A 15,603-nucleotide genomic window follows, 5' to 3' on the forward strand; every position below is an offset into this window, starting at 1 on the left:
TCTTCTCCCACTTAACCATCCTTTTATCCATTGTAGCAGCTTACCCTTAATACCATTCTGCTCCAATTTGTACAATAGTCTTCCATGCGCAACAGTGTCAAAAGCTTTCCTGAAATCCAAATATATGATATCAAAATTATTTTTTGCATCCAGTTCCTTTGTAACCACATCATAATATCCTATCACATTTGTCAGACAAGACTTTCCCTTAACAAACCCATGCTGTGTCTGAATTATTGCTGCAGTCTTGTCTAGATGATCCTGCAATGCATCTTTAACCAGCGACTCCATTATTTTACCCGGAACAGAAGTTAAACTAACTGGTCTGTAATTACCCGTGTCACCCTTCGATCCCCCTTTGTGAATTGGGGATACATTTGCACATCTCCAGTCCGTGGGAACCTCCCCTGAGTCCAAGGATGCTCTCATAATTATGGCTAATGGTTTGCTTAGTTGCTTTTCCACCTCCTTTAATATAACTGGATAGATCCCATCCACCCCAGGTGCTTTTCTTACGTTTAACTTCAACAATTTCTCTTCCACTTTGCTCTCAGTTATTACAAAATCATTAAGTATCCTGCTACAATTTGATAACCTTCTGCCATTTTCAAACCTTAATAATTCCTCATGTGTGAATGTAGATGCAAAATACTCATTCAGTTTGTTTGCTATCTGAGCAGGATCATCAACAGTCGAACCATCTATGTCAAGTGGACCAATAAGATTCATCCCCTTCCTTTTAGAGTTTATATAAGTAAAGAAATCCTTGCTGTTTTTCTTAGCATCTTTTGCCAAGGATTTCTCTTAATCTGCCTTCGCCTGCCTAACCTCCTTTGTAACTTGGTTACAGATCAACTTGTAGCTATCATAGGCTTCTGTGTCACGTGTTAATTTGTATGCATCCCATGCATTTTTCTTCTCTGTTATGAGTCTCATTAGTTCATTTGACAACCATTTAGGCCTAAACCTTGAACAATATTTCTTAATAGGTATGAAACTTTTAGTAGCATCCACGATTAATTCCTTGAATGCTTCCCACTTAGAATTTACTGTTGGTAACATCGTCAGTTGATCCCACTGTACAGAATTTAAAAACTGTCGGAGACCACTGTACTCGCCTTTACGGAAGCAAAAACCCTTTCCTTTACCCCTGATGGTAATTAAATCTTTAAGTAAATCCCACGTCAGTACACTGTGATCACTGCCACCTAGTGGTTCTTTTATCTGCAAATTCCTAATACATGAATGATCACTGCTGATAACCAGATCAAGAGTATTACTTTCTCTGGTTGCCTCTCGAACATGCTGCTGCAGAAAACAATCATCCAATAAATCCACAAAAGTCTGACTAGTGTGTGAGTGACCAACCCACAAGTTCCAGTCAATATCTGGGAAGTTGAAATCCCCCATTATAAGACATTCCGATTTACTAGCCCACTCTATTTCTCTGTACAATTGTTCATTGTACTCATTCGAGTCATTAGGCCTATAACACACTCCTACTCTTATTTTTGCTTTTGCAGTGCTTATGTCACACCAAACTGACTCAACAGTGCACTGTTCATCTATATCAACTGGATGCACTTCTTTTGATTTTATGTTTTTCTTAATTAACAGCATAACACCTCCTCCCTTTCTATCCTTTCTGTACACATTGTACTCCCCAAATTCCAGTTCGGCATTCCTTATATCAGCGTGACACCATGTCTCTGATATTCCAACAATATCCACCTTGGATGTCTTGACCAACACTTCAAATTCATCAAATTTATTTACTATACTTCTAGCATTTGTATACATGCTCCTACTCCTATTCTTTGTTACCCTAACACATCTCATATACCCACCCGTTCCACGATGACCACCACTCGTCCCTGAAACCCCCAACACCCCACGCTCCAGGTCGCTACTTATTCTAATAGAAGTTGTGCAAGAATCACCTTCACCTCTGCCTACAGCTACTGTTAAACTATTAGTCCTTGTATCCCCCCAAGCTATCAGTTTTCCGACCCACCTAACACTGCCTCGATAGCATCAGCAAATATTTTTGCACCCTTTCTATTTAAGTGTATGCCATCCCTGTAGAAGCAGTCTCTCCTGTTAACAAGTACAGTCCAGGCTGAAAAAAATTCTATCCCTTGAGCCTTGCACAGTCTTTCCAGGGCCGAATTGATCGACAAGGCTCTCATCATATACTCCCTCCTATCGTGTCTGGGCAGAATTGCAGACACTTTCAATTTCAACCCTAATTCACGGCTTTTTTTCAACAGTGACCTGTACTTGTTAAGCAATTCTGCCGGTCTCCTACTCTTGATATCATTAGTGCCAACGTGTACAACTATATCACCTTTTGTGCCCTTAATAGATGATATCTGCTCTACAACGTCATCAACCTTTGCCCCTGGCAGACATACCCTGGTCCTGTTCCACCTATCCTTTTTACAAAGCATGTTCCCTGTTTCCCTGACAATAGAGTCACCAACAACTACTAGTTCCTGAGGGACCAGCGCATTCTGCCTTGGGGGTTGCCGCTGTGTTGCGTGATGACCAAGTGCAAGCTCTGGCGTTGATGTGGGCAGCTGAGAGCCCGATGGGCCCCTTAATTTAGATCTTTCGAGGGCATCCACCCTGTCCTTCAAACTCTCATATAGGCCCATAACAACGCTGAGTTGTCGCCTGATTTCCTTACACTCCTTACATCGTGCACACACAAAGACATCCCCCATGGCAATATCATGTTCCGTTCCAGAGAGTTCGGCAAACATTTCACAAGTTGCACATTTTTTTAGGCTGTGATGCGTTGGAGAATTGCCCCCCTCAGTTCTCCTCCGAGTCACAGCACTCCTGCCACTTTGTGCCCGTTGCTTTGCTGCTCTAGTTTGGGGCATGATACTTTAAATTAATAAAATCAATAAATTAAATTAATTAAATGTCAATACTACGCTATCTAATAGAAACAGTGAAGCGTATTACTGTTTCTATAATTATACGTTATAGCTACCTAGCTACCTCAATTAAAAATTTGAATTCCCTATCACTATATACAAAAACAATGCCTGCAATATTCGAACGAATAACGGTTTTATAAAGTATTACGTACATCTACAAAAACTGTTTATATAAATTAAAATAAAAATAACCAGCGTAATTAAAACTATAAGACTACGTATTAAGTACAATATAAAATAACAATTATGCAAATAAAAAGCAAACACTTATCGTTTTTTTCAGAGCCTGTAACTCGCAGCTGTATTTTCTAAATAGAACTGGATGCAAAGAATAATTTTGACATCAAATGCTTTAAACTTTTGATGCTGTGCCATATTAGAAGCAACTTACTACTGTGAATAAAGGGATGATTATGTAGTAGGAAACAGAGTGGTTATAATGGCCACTGATCATCATGGATAAATGATATGAGAGATATTATAGAGATCAGCTAAGATGATCATGGAAACAGTGTTTTGAGACTATGAGGAACTAAAAACTGAAATGACACTGAATGTTAAGCATTACTAGCCCTTGCTGGATCAGTTGCAGAGGGCTATTCAAAACTAGTCTGAATGGGTTGCTACGTGAAAGTCTATTTGATAATGCCAGGCCACAGTTTAGCAGTTGTACTTACAAGTTGTTATGATTCTGTGATTGGGAAGTTCTGGGCTATTTACCACATAGTCCCAGCTCTCACCCCCAGTGATTTTCATCTCTTAAGCTCTTTTTTGTTTCCTTGCTTACATTTGGACAAATGCTTAAAAATGTGTACCAACTACGTTGATAAATAATGTGTGTCATATAAGCATTGCTATGTAATAATAGAGTACTGTACTGTATGTAGAAGTGCTTCTTATCTTGTTTTTTAAATACCTGTGAATCTTCAAGAAGTTTTTAATATGCACATGCAATATACTTGATATATTCACAGTGGTTAAGTGTTTATTATTATGTATTTCCTGAGGGCACCAAGTGTATGTCAATTATTTTCTTGGCCAATAGTTTAATAATCAAAAAATAAATAAATAAATTCCAGAAGATAAAATTATATTAAAGATAATCAGCATTATTTAATAATTTATTTATTTATTTACAACTAATTTAATTATTTGGTTATTTAGATAATTCCTGGGATGTTTTTTTTATTCAGAGGGTGAAGCACAGAAATAAAAATAAATGTAGCAATTTAAATTTTAATATTATAAGTGAGAAACAGGAATAATTGTGTTGCTCATTTCTGAAATTAAAAGAGTATTTTAATGATTTTTTTTTAACCTCTGTTTTATGTTAATTTTTTGTTTTAAGGTTTTTTTTTTAAATTCATCACATTTTGGAAATCGCAATCCAAAAGTTGAAGACCATGTTACAGTAAAGGCTATTGAAAGTAGTCAGAATCATTTACAGTGGAGAGCTGTGTCTGTGCTCCCTAAGCAGCATATTCAAATTCCTGCTTGGTATGTCAGTTATATCTTTTATTAGTCCCTAGAATGATTATATATAGTGACATTTTATTTTAGAAAATTCCTGTTAATTGTTTAGTTTTAACTATTTACAAGACATTATCAGTATTCATGATAATGTATGTGGTGTAATTAAAAAGTTCAGGGACTAATATTTTTGAAGGGATGAAACTTACTAGCTATTTGGATGAATGCCCTCTGAAGTGGTTTCCTTGATATTGCATACACCGATCTAAAATTACCCAAAAACTTTGGGAGCTGTGAGCTTTTACCCACAAAAGTAATTTATTTCAGTAATTAACAACTCACTGGCTATGATCCAGTCTAAATCTCTTCTCCAATAATTTTAATCTACGTTCCCTAGTTTTCTAATAATTTATGATCATTAAAATTTCATTTCACCTTTGTTCATTTAATATACCCTCTGAGAGCTATATAGACCTCAATTAGGTCCCTTTAAAGTGGCTGATTACTAAGCTCTGTAGCCCATATATTCAAAGTTTTTCCTCATATGGGTACTCTTTTACATATCTCACCAAGCAGGCTTCTGTCTTTGGACCCTTTCAGGAAGCTCATTGTCTTTTGCAGGTGTGATCTCCACACTTGGACACACTATTCCAATTGCAGTCTTATAGTTGCCTTATACAGTGAGATTATGACCCCCCTATCATTACAAGTAAATGTTCAATAAATCGTCAGTAGGACAGCATGCACCTTTGTTGCCACCTCTCCACATTGCTCAAAGAAGTTTATATCTGTCCTTATCATAACCCACAAATTCCTCTGATGTTTTTAATTCTACCCCACCAAATATATAAGTTATTTTGATTGAAATTACAAAAGAAGAACCTTCAAGGAGACCTTATTCATCAGGCTCTTTAGTGAACTTTCTATCAACAAACAATAAGGATAATATTTTGACATTCTGTACTTCAGTAAGTATCTTCAAAAGAATAATAGAAAAATGAAGTGAAGAAACAATTACTGATCATAACTCCAATTATGGGAATACCACCCACCAGAAGTTACCACAAAAAGAGGAGTAAAAAACAGCCAGACATCATCAGGACCAATAGATCATTCTCCTGGCCAAACCTCCCGATTTAGGGCTGTAGCCTAGAGCCATCACAGTCGTCTTATGGCCTTTGCCTTCAGGATGTTCGTTATTTATTGGATAGTCTCACACTGTAATCTTACCTTGTTATTCTTTATAACGTTCTTGCACTAGGCAGGTATTGTTGTAATTGAATTGCAGTATAGGAAGCAAGAGGGGCCATATCCATACAGCTATAGGTATGTAGTTTTCATGGTTGCCGTTTTATCTTGGTTATAGTTTCAAAGTTCTTGAATACACATCATATTGTACTATAACATAATATAAAATTAAAGATTTTTAGTTGTAATTACTTCTGATTAATTATCTATCAATTTTATATAGTTTCGAAATGTTCTTCTATTTCCCCCTCACCCCCATAGCATTTACGATCTGATTGTGGGGTTAAGTAAGAATCTTGAAACGTCACCTACTTTACAGTATTTTGAGTTGCTATTCTATTACTCAAGTGTAAAACCTCACTTAATCCTAGTTTCATTGGCAGATAGATTCAAGTAATATTACCTCAATGTTCAAATAAAACTCTAGTTTGTTTAAATCTAGTTTTTTCTGTTGTTTTAATAGACAGATGTTTTTTTATAGTTTTAGCTTGACATTCATAAGATGTGTTTTAAATTAAAGCGTTAAGTCAAACACAACACCAAGGTCTTTTTGACAATTTACTACCATAATCTGCTACCCAAAAACAAAATGTATAGGGTAGCTTCTTTCTTGTTATGGACATACGTTCTTATTCAAAAGGATTGCGGAACAATATAGCCTTAGTTGCTAATGCTCCTAAAAACCAAATAATAACAATAACAATCGAAAGGATTGATGATAAGTTCAAATTGACTACAATAGTATTTAAGCATCACCAGATAATTGTTGACTGTGACATTGTTTTCTCAAGCTTTTTTCAGCAGATCAAGACATGAACCAAATTTTTCAGTTATCACCATTTTAAATCATCATTTGTAAGAGAGGAGGAATGAGGACCAAGAATATAATGGTAGTTAAGGTTCCACCTTGGGATTGCTCGTGGAAACTGAAACAGGATGAAACGATCAAAAAAAATTAGAAAGGATCAAGGTTCTTTTGTAAAGTGAATGTGAGATAAAAGTGAGAATGTCTTCAGAGATTCCAGGGAGAAGAGTATTGAATTTTGAATATCTAACACAGCATGAAATGCAGATGAAAGGCCAGATAAGTACAGTGGACCCCCGCTTTACAATATTAAGTTTGATTCATGGCTCACCAAGAAATTTGAGAGAACAAAGACGATTGCCTATGCAGATGATGTTACAATCCTTGTCTGCAGAAATTCAAGGAAGAGTTGAATGAAATTCAAACCCAGAACGCTGCCCGATCAGCGCTTCAGCCAAAACAGGCGACTGGATCTGCTGTGTAGATCAACGGGCACTACTTCTTAATCCGTTCCAAAGACACCATCGTATCATGAAAATATTGTGATGCGAAGCCAATAACACATTGTTTTTTGGTAATTCATTCCAAGACCTCAGAAGTTGAAAATTTCCCTATATAACTAAGCTATTTATCTCTCTGACAGATGATTTTTATCATGGAAATTGTACATATTGATTAAAAAAATTGGTTAAAACTAATATATTGATTAAAGCACAACACAAAAAATTACTGCAACTAAAGAATGCAAAAACAAAACACACAGCCAACACATTTACTAACACTACTATTGGCTGAGAGGGACCACATGATCCAATCGGAGTCAATTGTAAGCCCATTGTAAAATAAAATAAGTAAGCACCAGTTAACATGATCACTGGTTAGTAGAATCAGCTGCTTTATAGAATCAAATTTCCAAAAACCAATCCAAATCAATAAAATGACTACACTTTCGTCATTATCAATGGTTGGCTGTAAAAATCAATTTTGAACACCTTCGTGATATATTTTTAAAGCACATTTCTGGGGGTCACAACCGTAAAACAATAAAAAAAAATTTGCAGTTTCCGGTTTATTGGGCTTTTCTGTTAGTGCAATCTATTCTAAATGGATAGTAAACTCGATCTTATTGCATTTGCGATAATACCGATAGCTGGAATTCTGTGGGTTTTTACATTATTATGGTGAAATGTGTTTCCCCTTCCATGAAATCTTCAATCATATAAACAAAAAACATAAATAAATTTTCAGAATCCTCTCTTCATTCCTATTTTTTAAGCTTCTTAAACTGGTTACTCCTTATCCCCCTTGCGTGTATTCTGTTAGTTGCAATTTGTGCATGCAGTGTTCTTTGTTATTGATTGCTTATCTTTTTTGCTGTTTTAAATTTTACAACCCCCCCCAAATGTCAGTGAACAGAAATATAATATCAACTAGTTAGTATGTATTAATTAAGCTATATACATTAAGCTATATACATTTATTTTTATTTTGCTAACCTGTGGAAAGGAAAATATTCTTCCGATTTTCACGTATCATTTAATTTCGTTAATTGGTAATGTAATAAAGTGTAAATTTGTGATCTTTACTTTTATAGCCTGTGGATAATATTCCTCCTATTTTCACTTATTAGAATCACCATTTAAATAGAATTAAATTCATTTCGCAAACGTGATCACAATGACCAGTGCTTACCACATATCATATGGTGAACAGTATTTTATTATAGAGAGTCCATCGTAAAGTGATTTTATCATATAGTGAACCAGTTGTAAAGTGGGGGTCCACTGTAATGCCCAACTGGAATCTAGTGTGCATGGATTCGGTGGCAATAAAGGTTTGTGATGGCAGAAGTGCTTTTCTAATGAATTTATGTTACAGAATTTGAAAAGATTTGTAATTTATGGGAGCAGAATTGTTTTCATAAGCCACTAAAACATCCACTAATCTTTTAGTTGAGCAGCATTGACCACTGTAGGAATGGGAAAAATATTAATACACTGACCAGCTATTAGAAAAATAATAATTTGGTTTTAAATATCTGTTAAAAATATTTTGAAGGTGCTTGAAAATCTTGATGACAAAAATTTGAGTTGAATCTGGTCCTGTAGTGTTAGATAGCAGCAATTTATTAATTTTAGACATTTTTTTCTTTGTCAAATGCAAACTTTGCTAGCTTGAAGATATCAGAAATGATTTTTGATATGAACAGCATTGTGTTCACATTTACTAGCATTCAAATAACAACTACATTCAAATCAGTTATTAAGGTTGGGGGGTTCAAGGTATAGAGATGCTGCATTTAGTAGAATTTTTTTTTTGCATGGGAAGTCCCATCTTTGCAATAAGCATTAATTTTCAGTCAAAAAATCTACTCTTACAGTGTTCTGTTGAATAATGTCTTGGGGGCAATAGTGTTCTCTGTTTTTAGTTGATAGAGAGGTCTGTTTTCTCTTAAGTGCATTGATAAATTCTGCCTCCTATTAGTACTTGAAGAAAGCTGAGAGATCTTGGATATCATACTTACAGCATTTTTGGCAGTGCAGTTTAACCAATTTGAAAGAAATCAAGATGCCTGTTCATTTGGTTCAACTTAATAACATGTACCATAGAAATAATTTTAAAACTAATGCAGCATCAGCATTAAGTCTTAGGAAGGAGGAGAAGGACAATAGATTTTCAGTGAAATTGATTTGACAATATTTACTGCGGGGAAATATGGACTTAATCTTCTGAATATCAAAAGTGTAGGTAACAGCTAAGTGATCAGATTCAAAAGTAGACTCAAGTTGAGTTTTAAAGAAGTGCCTAATATTCACAAAAAGAAGGCTAAGCATTTTATTTCTTCTATTTGATTTTGATTTGGTAATGATTTGTATAACATTGGTAGCATGTGGTTGATCTTCAGTTTACTTCCTGAGATCGTAACACTGGGGAAGAAGAAAGTTAAGATCATGTTATACACTGAGTTGGCTTTGCATTAGTAGCACTCCCTTATTATTATCATAAGCCTCAGGCTTCCTTGCACCGTATGGCTAATTATAGCGAAATTTATAGCAAAAAAAAAAATTTCTGAATTACCCTGAGAGAGAGAGAGAGAGAGAGAGAGAGAGAGTACAAGAGCCAGAAGCAGAAGGGACATGGACTTCACAGGCACTTTTTTCTCTTACATCATGCAGGCATTTCCTTGACCTCACTTTTATTTCAACAAAAACAGGAAGATGATGGGAAAATTTGACAATGATGATGTTCCATATGTTATCGATCTTGATTCGGGTGTGTTCCATCTGTGGATGTTCCACCTGTAACCTAATTCCTCCTATTCTCAGCACAACATATCTCTGCCAATGTGGCTGATTGCATCATAGATTGTTTAATTTCCACAGTGATTTCTATCATAAGTGGACCATACACCCGGTCTTTCACAAATCCTCAGTGAGTAAAATTTAAGGGATTCAAATCAGGAATTGTTGAGACCACAAAATTGGTCTTCCTTTTCCAGTTTGCTTCCCAGGAGACATTGTGTTCAGATATATGATGCCTGTGGTTGTAGTCTCTCTAGAGAAGAAGGATCTGTACACTTTGCAGCAACTCATTGTGCAAAAGGCCAAATTCCACAATGATTAAAATTTGTGATTATGCTGCCATCTGCTGCAGTGCACACATTTTCTAGTTGGTGAATAAAAACTTGAAGATATCCTCTATTACTTGGAAGCAGTTTCAGATTTGTATCATGTTTCCTATTCACACAATAATGTTTTAGTTTTGTAAAAGGTTTGTGGACACTAGGCATAATTAATTGTTATATGATTAAATGAATGCTGCAGTATCCAACTAGGTCAGCTAAATACTGTAATACACAACACCATCATTGGTTAAAAGCTGTTGTCCTCCAGTAAATTAGATTTTATCTCAACAGAAATTAAAGTAATTGGATTCACCCACCCTAGTAACTGTTATATTATATGCCAACCACCAATATATTTATTTTTTGTGGGGGAGGATTAGTGAGCATTATCAATGGTGAATACTCCTTTTTACCCATGTGTTGGATCTTGATTGTTTAACCCTCTCATGGGAATTATACTTTTTATGCATTTCCATTTGTCCCTGCATTCTTGAACCCTCCCACAACCCTCTCCTGCATTTATCTACTCACTGTGGTGGTCTCAGAGTTTTTAGCTAAGAAAAGTAGCATGTGCTTCTGAAAGTTTCTAGTATATTTTTTATTCATCTGTATAAAAAATATACCCAGTATTATTTGTTCATAGTTTTAGGCACATTAACATATATGCATAAAGTGCCCATTGTTTTTGCCATGTGCAGTTATCTGTCCATCCATCCTCATGAAAAAGGCCTTGGAATCCGGTATTCATGATAAAGGTAAAATTACTGTTTACTCCGGATAAGGTAAACTTAAGTGAAACAAACAAATTAAAACAGAAGCTTTCAACTCAAAGAGACTCTTCATCAGCTGAATATACGTTAGTACGAAAACAAAGAATGCCCAATCATGGTCATGTGAGGTAAACAAAGTGTGGCATGAGGGCAAGCAACAATTACTGGTTGGAGCTAGACGTTTGTAGCTGTGATTGCAAAGCACATACTTGGGGTGCATGCCGACATTCATCACACTAGAGAATAACTGCCTACATAACAGGATGAATACGTGCTCCTTTATTGCAGTTAAAAGCATCATGGCAACCTGATATATGGAGTGGTTCTAGCCACAATCTTTTGTGGTAATTTTGCGAGTGGTCGATAACTTTGATGTCTCGGCGTGGGTCAAGATCGTGCTCAGATGACCAGTAATGCTCTGCGACTGCAGAATGCTCTGAATCAGCAGACCGTATTACCCTCTCATACTCTGAGATCCATTCTCGGAGTCTGCTGCTAGATTCCCCAATGTGACGACCAGCGGAGTCGCAGCAGGAAATGCGATACATCGAGCCACTTCGTAACAGGAGGAGATCGGTGTTTTTACTCTCGAGAGGAAGGATCGCAGTTTTCTGCCAGGTATTTGTAAACATTTTACCCGGTGGGTGTGTAGGATTTTAGACAGGTGTTGCAACATGCCAGGATAATAGGGGATAAAGGCGTTCAAGACTGTCAAAAGTATATAAGCCAGGCGTCCCCTTGCAACTAATTGTCCCTTGTTGCAATTCCCCGACGTATGAACTATCGAAGTTTGTTGCCGGACTGCTATCACCTCTTGTAGGCAAACCAACCATACAGTCTTGAACAGTGGGGAGTTCTCACTCCTGATTTCAAACCTTACCATCTCTGAAGACCAAGTCATGGCCTCGTTTGATGTTGTCTTTGTTCACTTCGGTCCCAGTTCAACAAGCTATCACATGCACCAGACAGCTATTGGACAGCGACCCCACCCTGCCCAATAGAACCTCACTATCCACTGAAAAAATTTGTACTGCTCTCGGCTTGTGTTTGACTGGTGGTGTGGTCATGTTTGGTGACTCCCTGTTTAGACAGATCGATGGCACGGCCATTGATGCCCTTGTCAGCTTTGTCACGGCAAATATTGTCATGGAAGAGCTGGACGGCCACGCATTCTCAAACTTACCAGATCAAATCACCTTCTGGTATCGTTACGTCGATAATGTGTTTGTAATCACCTCCCAGGGCTTGGAAGACTGACTTCTACAACACCTCAAACTCTCTGTCGCCCTTTATCCAGTTCACCATCAAATTGGAGTCGGACAGTGCCCTCTCCTTTCTGGATGTTCTAGCTCAGCATGAGAGCACACATTTAAGAATCTCAGTCTACCGTAAACCAGTGTGTGCTAGCCAATTCACCAACAATAGATTGGCACACACCCACAGCCAGTTTCTCAGTACTGCACATGTCCTTTTTGCCTGTGCCTGGACCCATTCCAGTTGTATGGACGAAAGATGTTATGAGAGTAGAGACGGATCTGTCCAAATGTGGCTACCCTACCTGTGCCCTAGACAAATGTGATCTGCAGGCCCGTGAGTTCATGGCACATCCTAGGTCAGGGATGGCAAATCTACGGCACGCTTGCCCAAAGGGGCACCATACAAATTTTTTGGGCATGCAGAATTCAGAGCGTACCAAAAAATTTAGTCAACCATTGAACAGTTTTCTTGAAAATTTGTCAAGTTGGAAGAATTTGAAGAAACTGCAAAATTCATTAAGTTTGCAAACCATATAAAACTAGCCAAACTGAACCTGAAATTGTTTCAGTGGATTGATCTGGATGATTTTGAGATGTGTAATTGATTGATTGATTTTCAGAGCAGCTCAATTTGGAGGCAAAGATTTATCGATCTCAGAGCTGATTTAGAAAATATTGAAAGGGAATGATTAGTGATGGAATTAGCAAAGATAACTGCAGAAAATGAGGTATTAAAAGTTTGGAAATCCATTCCTGAAACTTTTGTCTGTTACATTTTTGTTATGAAGGATTTTATTTTAATACATTTATTTAAAGCATCTTTGAAATAATGTCTTTTATTTAATTATTTATTTATTTATTTTTTTTTTTTTTTTTGTTACGCTTTTGTCAAGTAAAACGTGTATGAGAAAAATAACAATACAGTACAACATCGATTATCCGAACTAATTGGGACCAAAGTTGGTTCAGTTAATCAAATAGTTTAGATAATCAGACATGCATGAGAATACCCAGTTTATATGAGACAAAGTGTAATTAGGCGTACAATTAAATTATTGTACGCAAGGTATTTTTAAATATGAAGTATTATAAACAATAATTGATTTAGGAAATGGTTTGTAAATAATAACCAAAACATTTTGAAGAAACAATGTATATTATATTAATTTTGAACTTACCTAATTGTTTTACATGGTTTCAACTATAAACCACACTTTTTTTTTTTACATAAACAAACATAAGTAATTTCGCACAAATAAAAGTATAATGAATCTTGGGAAGGTTTATTTTTTAAAATATGTAATCTTAAATTTTTCTTTGAACCGTGCAAAATTCTTTTGTTTGCGGCGAGGTCTCCTCCCATCCTAATAATAATTTTTTTTAATAGCAATATCTCCGTAGAACTGCATTCAGACAGTTGCTCACACCATGCCAGTGAAGACCTCCGCATGAGTGGGCCTTCAAATGCATTAAGTGGCAGGAGTAATATATTTCAATATAACAACCACTGCACTAAAAGTAGATACTGTAATTTTGGGGATGGGGGTTCGGATAATTGACATTCTACTGTACTTTGCAAAATTCCAAGCAGAATGCGTGGGTAGTTTTTTAAAAGATTTAGCCAGTTTTGGCATGCACCCTTAAAAAGGTTCGCCACCCCTGCCTAGGGCCTCCAGCAATGATGACACAATCTCGACTGCCTTTACCCCCTGGCGTGTCGCAATGCCTCTCTAAAATTCTACGCACCCACTGGGTAAAATGTTTACAACTACCTGGCAGAAAACTGTAATCCCTCCTCTCTAGAGTAAAAACACCGATCCCCTCCTGTTACGGAGCGGCTCGGTATATCGCATTTCCTGCCGTGACTGCATTGGTTGTTACATTGGGGAATCTAGCAGAAAACTGGTCTGCTGATTCAGAGCACTCGGCAGTCAAAGAGCATTATTGGTCATCTCAGCATGATCTTGACCCACGCTGAGACATCAAAGTCATCGACCACTCGCGAAATTACCACGAACGATTGTGGCTAGAATCACTTCACATAGCAGGTTGCCATGGTGCTTTTAACCACAATAAAGAAGCATGTATTTATCCTATTATGTAGGTGGTTATCCTCCAGTGTGATGAACGTTGCCACGCATCCCATGTTTGCAGTCACGGCTACAAATGTCTAGCTCCAACCAGTAATTGTTGCTTGCCCTCATGCCACACTTTGTTTGCCTCACATGACCACAAACGGGCATTCTTTGTTTTCATGCCAACACATATTCATTGTTGCTTGCTCTCATGCCACACTTTTTTTGCCTCACATGGCCACAAACAGGCATTCTTTGTTTTCGTGCTAACGTATATTCAACTGATGAACAGTCTCTTTGACTTGAAAGCCTCTGTTTTAATTTGTTTGTATTTGCTTTAGTTTACCTTATTAAAGGGTTCTACCTACAGCATATTTGTTTTCCATTTATGCGGAGTAAACAGTAATTTTACTTTTAAAATAAAATAACTAATGTTTCCTTCTGTTTGAAACTAAAAAATGGCAACATCCTTTTATCAGCAGATTAATTTATTTTTATAAGTTTCTTCATAAATTTATTTTTTCATTACACTTCATTACTAGCAACTGGTATGAACAATATTTGTGCAAAGCTTATATTGATAACGTTTTCTAAATTCTAGGATAAGTACCCTTTCATCGCCAACTTCAAAAAGCTTCTTGCAGGATCTTATTTCTGATAAAGAGGGCATTAGCATTACTGAACAGTTGGATTTCAAGGTTCTTCACTTAGGAGATGAAAAATATATCACTGTTTGGTTGAGGTAACATACCCTTTTATAAGCTTCAATATTAAGAATAATTATATGCAAATCTTTTTAGCTATAAAACTGGATTAAGTGTTTTACCCTATTAAATTTGGTAAGTACCCGTTTATACATAAAGAATGCATTAGCAAAGAACTAGGTCAGTATGGGAGTAGAATAGCAGGTATCACAGAAAACAAGACAATGAATACAGGCATGCATCAGGCAATAATTAGTTAATTTTCTGGAAGTCAGAGTGCAAAATAAGTGTATGTAATAGCTTTTAGAGCTAGTTTGGAAAAAAAGTTCAATTGTCTGTGAAGCACTTTATCCAGTAGTTATATGGATGAAATTTTTAAGGTAGAAAGTTGGATGTTGATATTTATCTGTTCATATGGCTTAGTTGAAAGCTTAAAAAGATGAAATAGATGAGTTCTTTAATACAGTAGAACTTTTATAATTTGTACTGCCTTTCTTTTTATGTTTGTATTTTATTTATGCAAAATTTTTTCAGAATGGTGAATGGTGACATTGTAAAGGAAATGAAGTCATTTAAAATGAAAATTTAAATGAAAATGAAGGCATTAAGCATTTTATCGTTTGCTTGATTTTATTGTTTGTTTATCATTGCTTGATAAAATTTCCAATGAAATTTTATCAAGCAGTGATAGTGATATCAAGG

At 36.3% G+C, this 15,603-nt stretch overlaps 1 protein-coding gene across 1 annotated transcript in view; it reads left to right on the forward strand.

Moving 5' to 3' along the window:
- LOC150090395 (RNA helicase Mov10l1-like) overlaps positions 1–15,603 on the forward strand; it is a 230,447-nt gene that overhangs the window by 51,215 nt on the left and 163,629 nt on the right. Inside the window, exons 5-6 of the mRNA XM_090390298.1 lie at positions 4,297–4,445; positions 14,799–14,939. Coding sequence (XP_090246424.1) covers positions 4,297–4,445; positions 14,799–14,939 — 290 coding nt within the window. The remainder of the gene's footprint in view (positions 1–4,296; positions 4,446–14,798; positions 14,940–15,603) is intronic.

The sequence above is a fragment of the Mastigoproctus giganteus genome, chromosome 2 (assembly GCF_048544385.1).
Source record: "Mastigoproctus giganteus isolate SK-2022 chromosome 2, ASM4854438v1, whole genome shotgun sequence".
Classification (NCBI taxonomy): Eukaryota; Metazoa; Arthropoda; class Arachnida; order Uropygi; family Thelyphonidae; genus Mastigoproctus; species Mastigoproctus giganteus.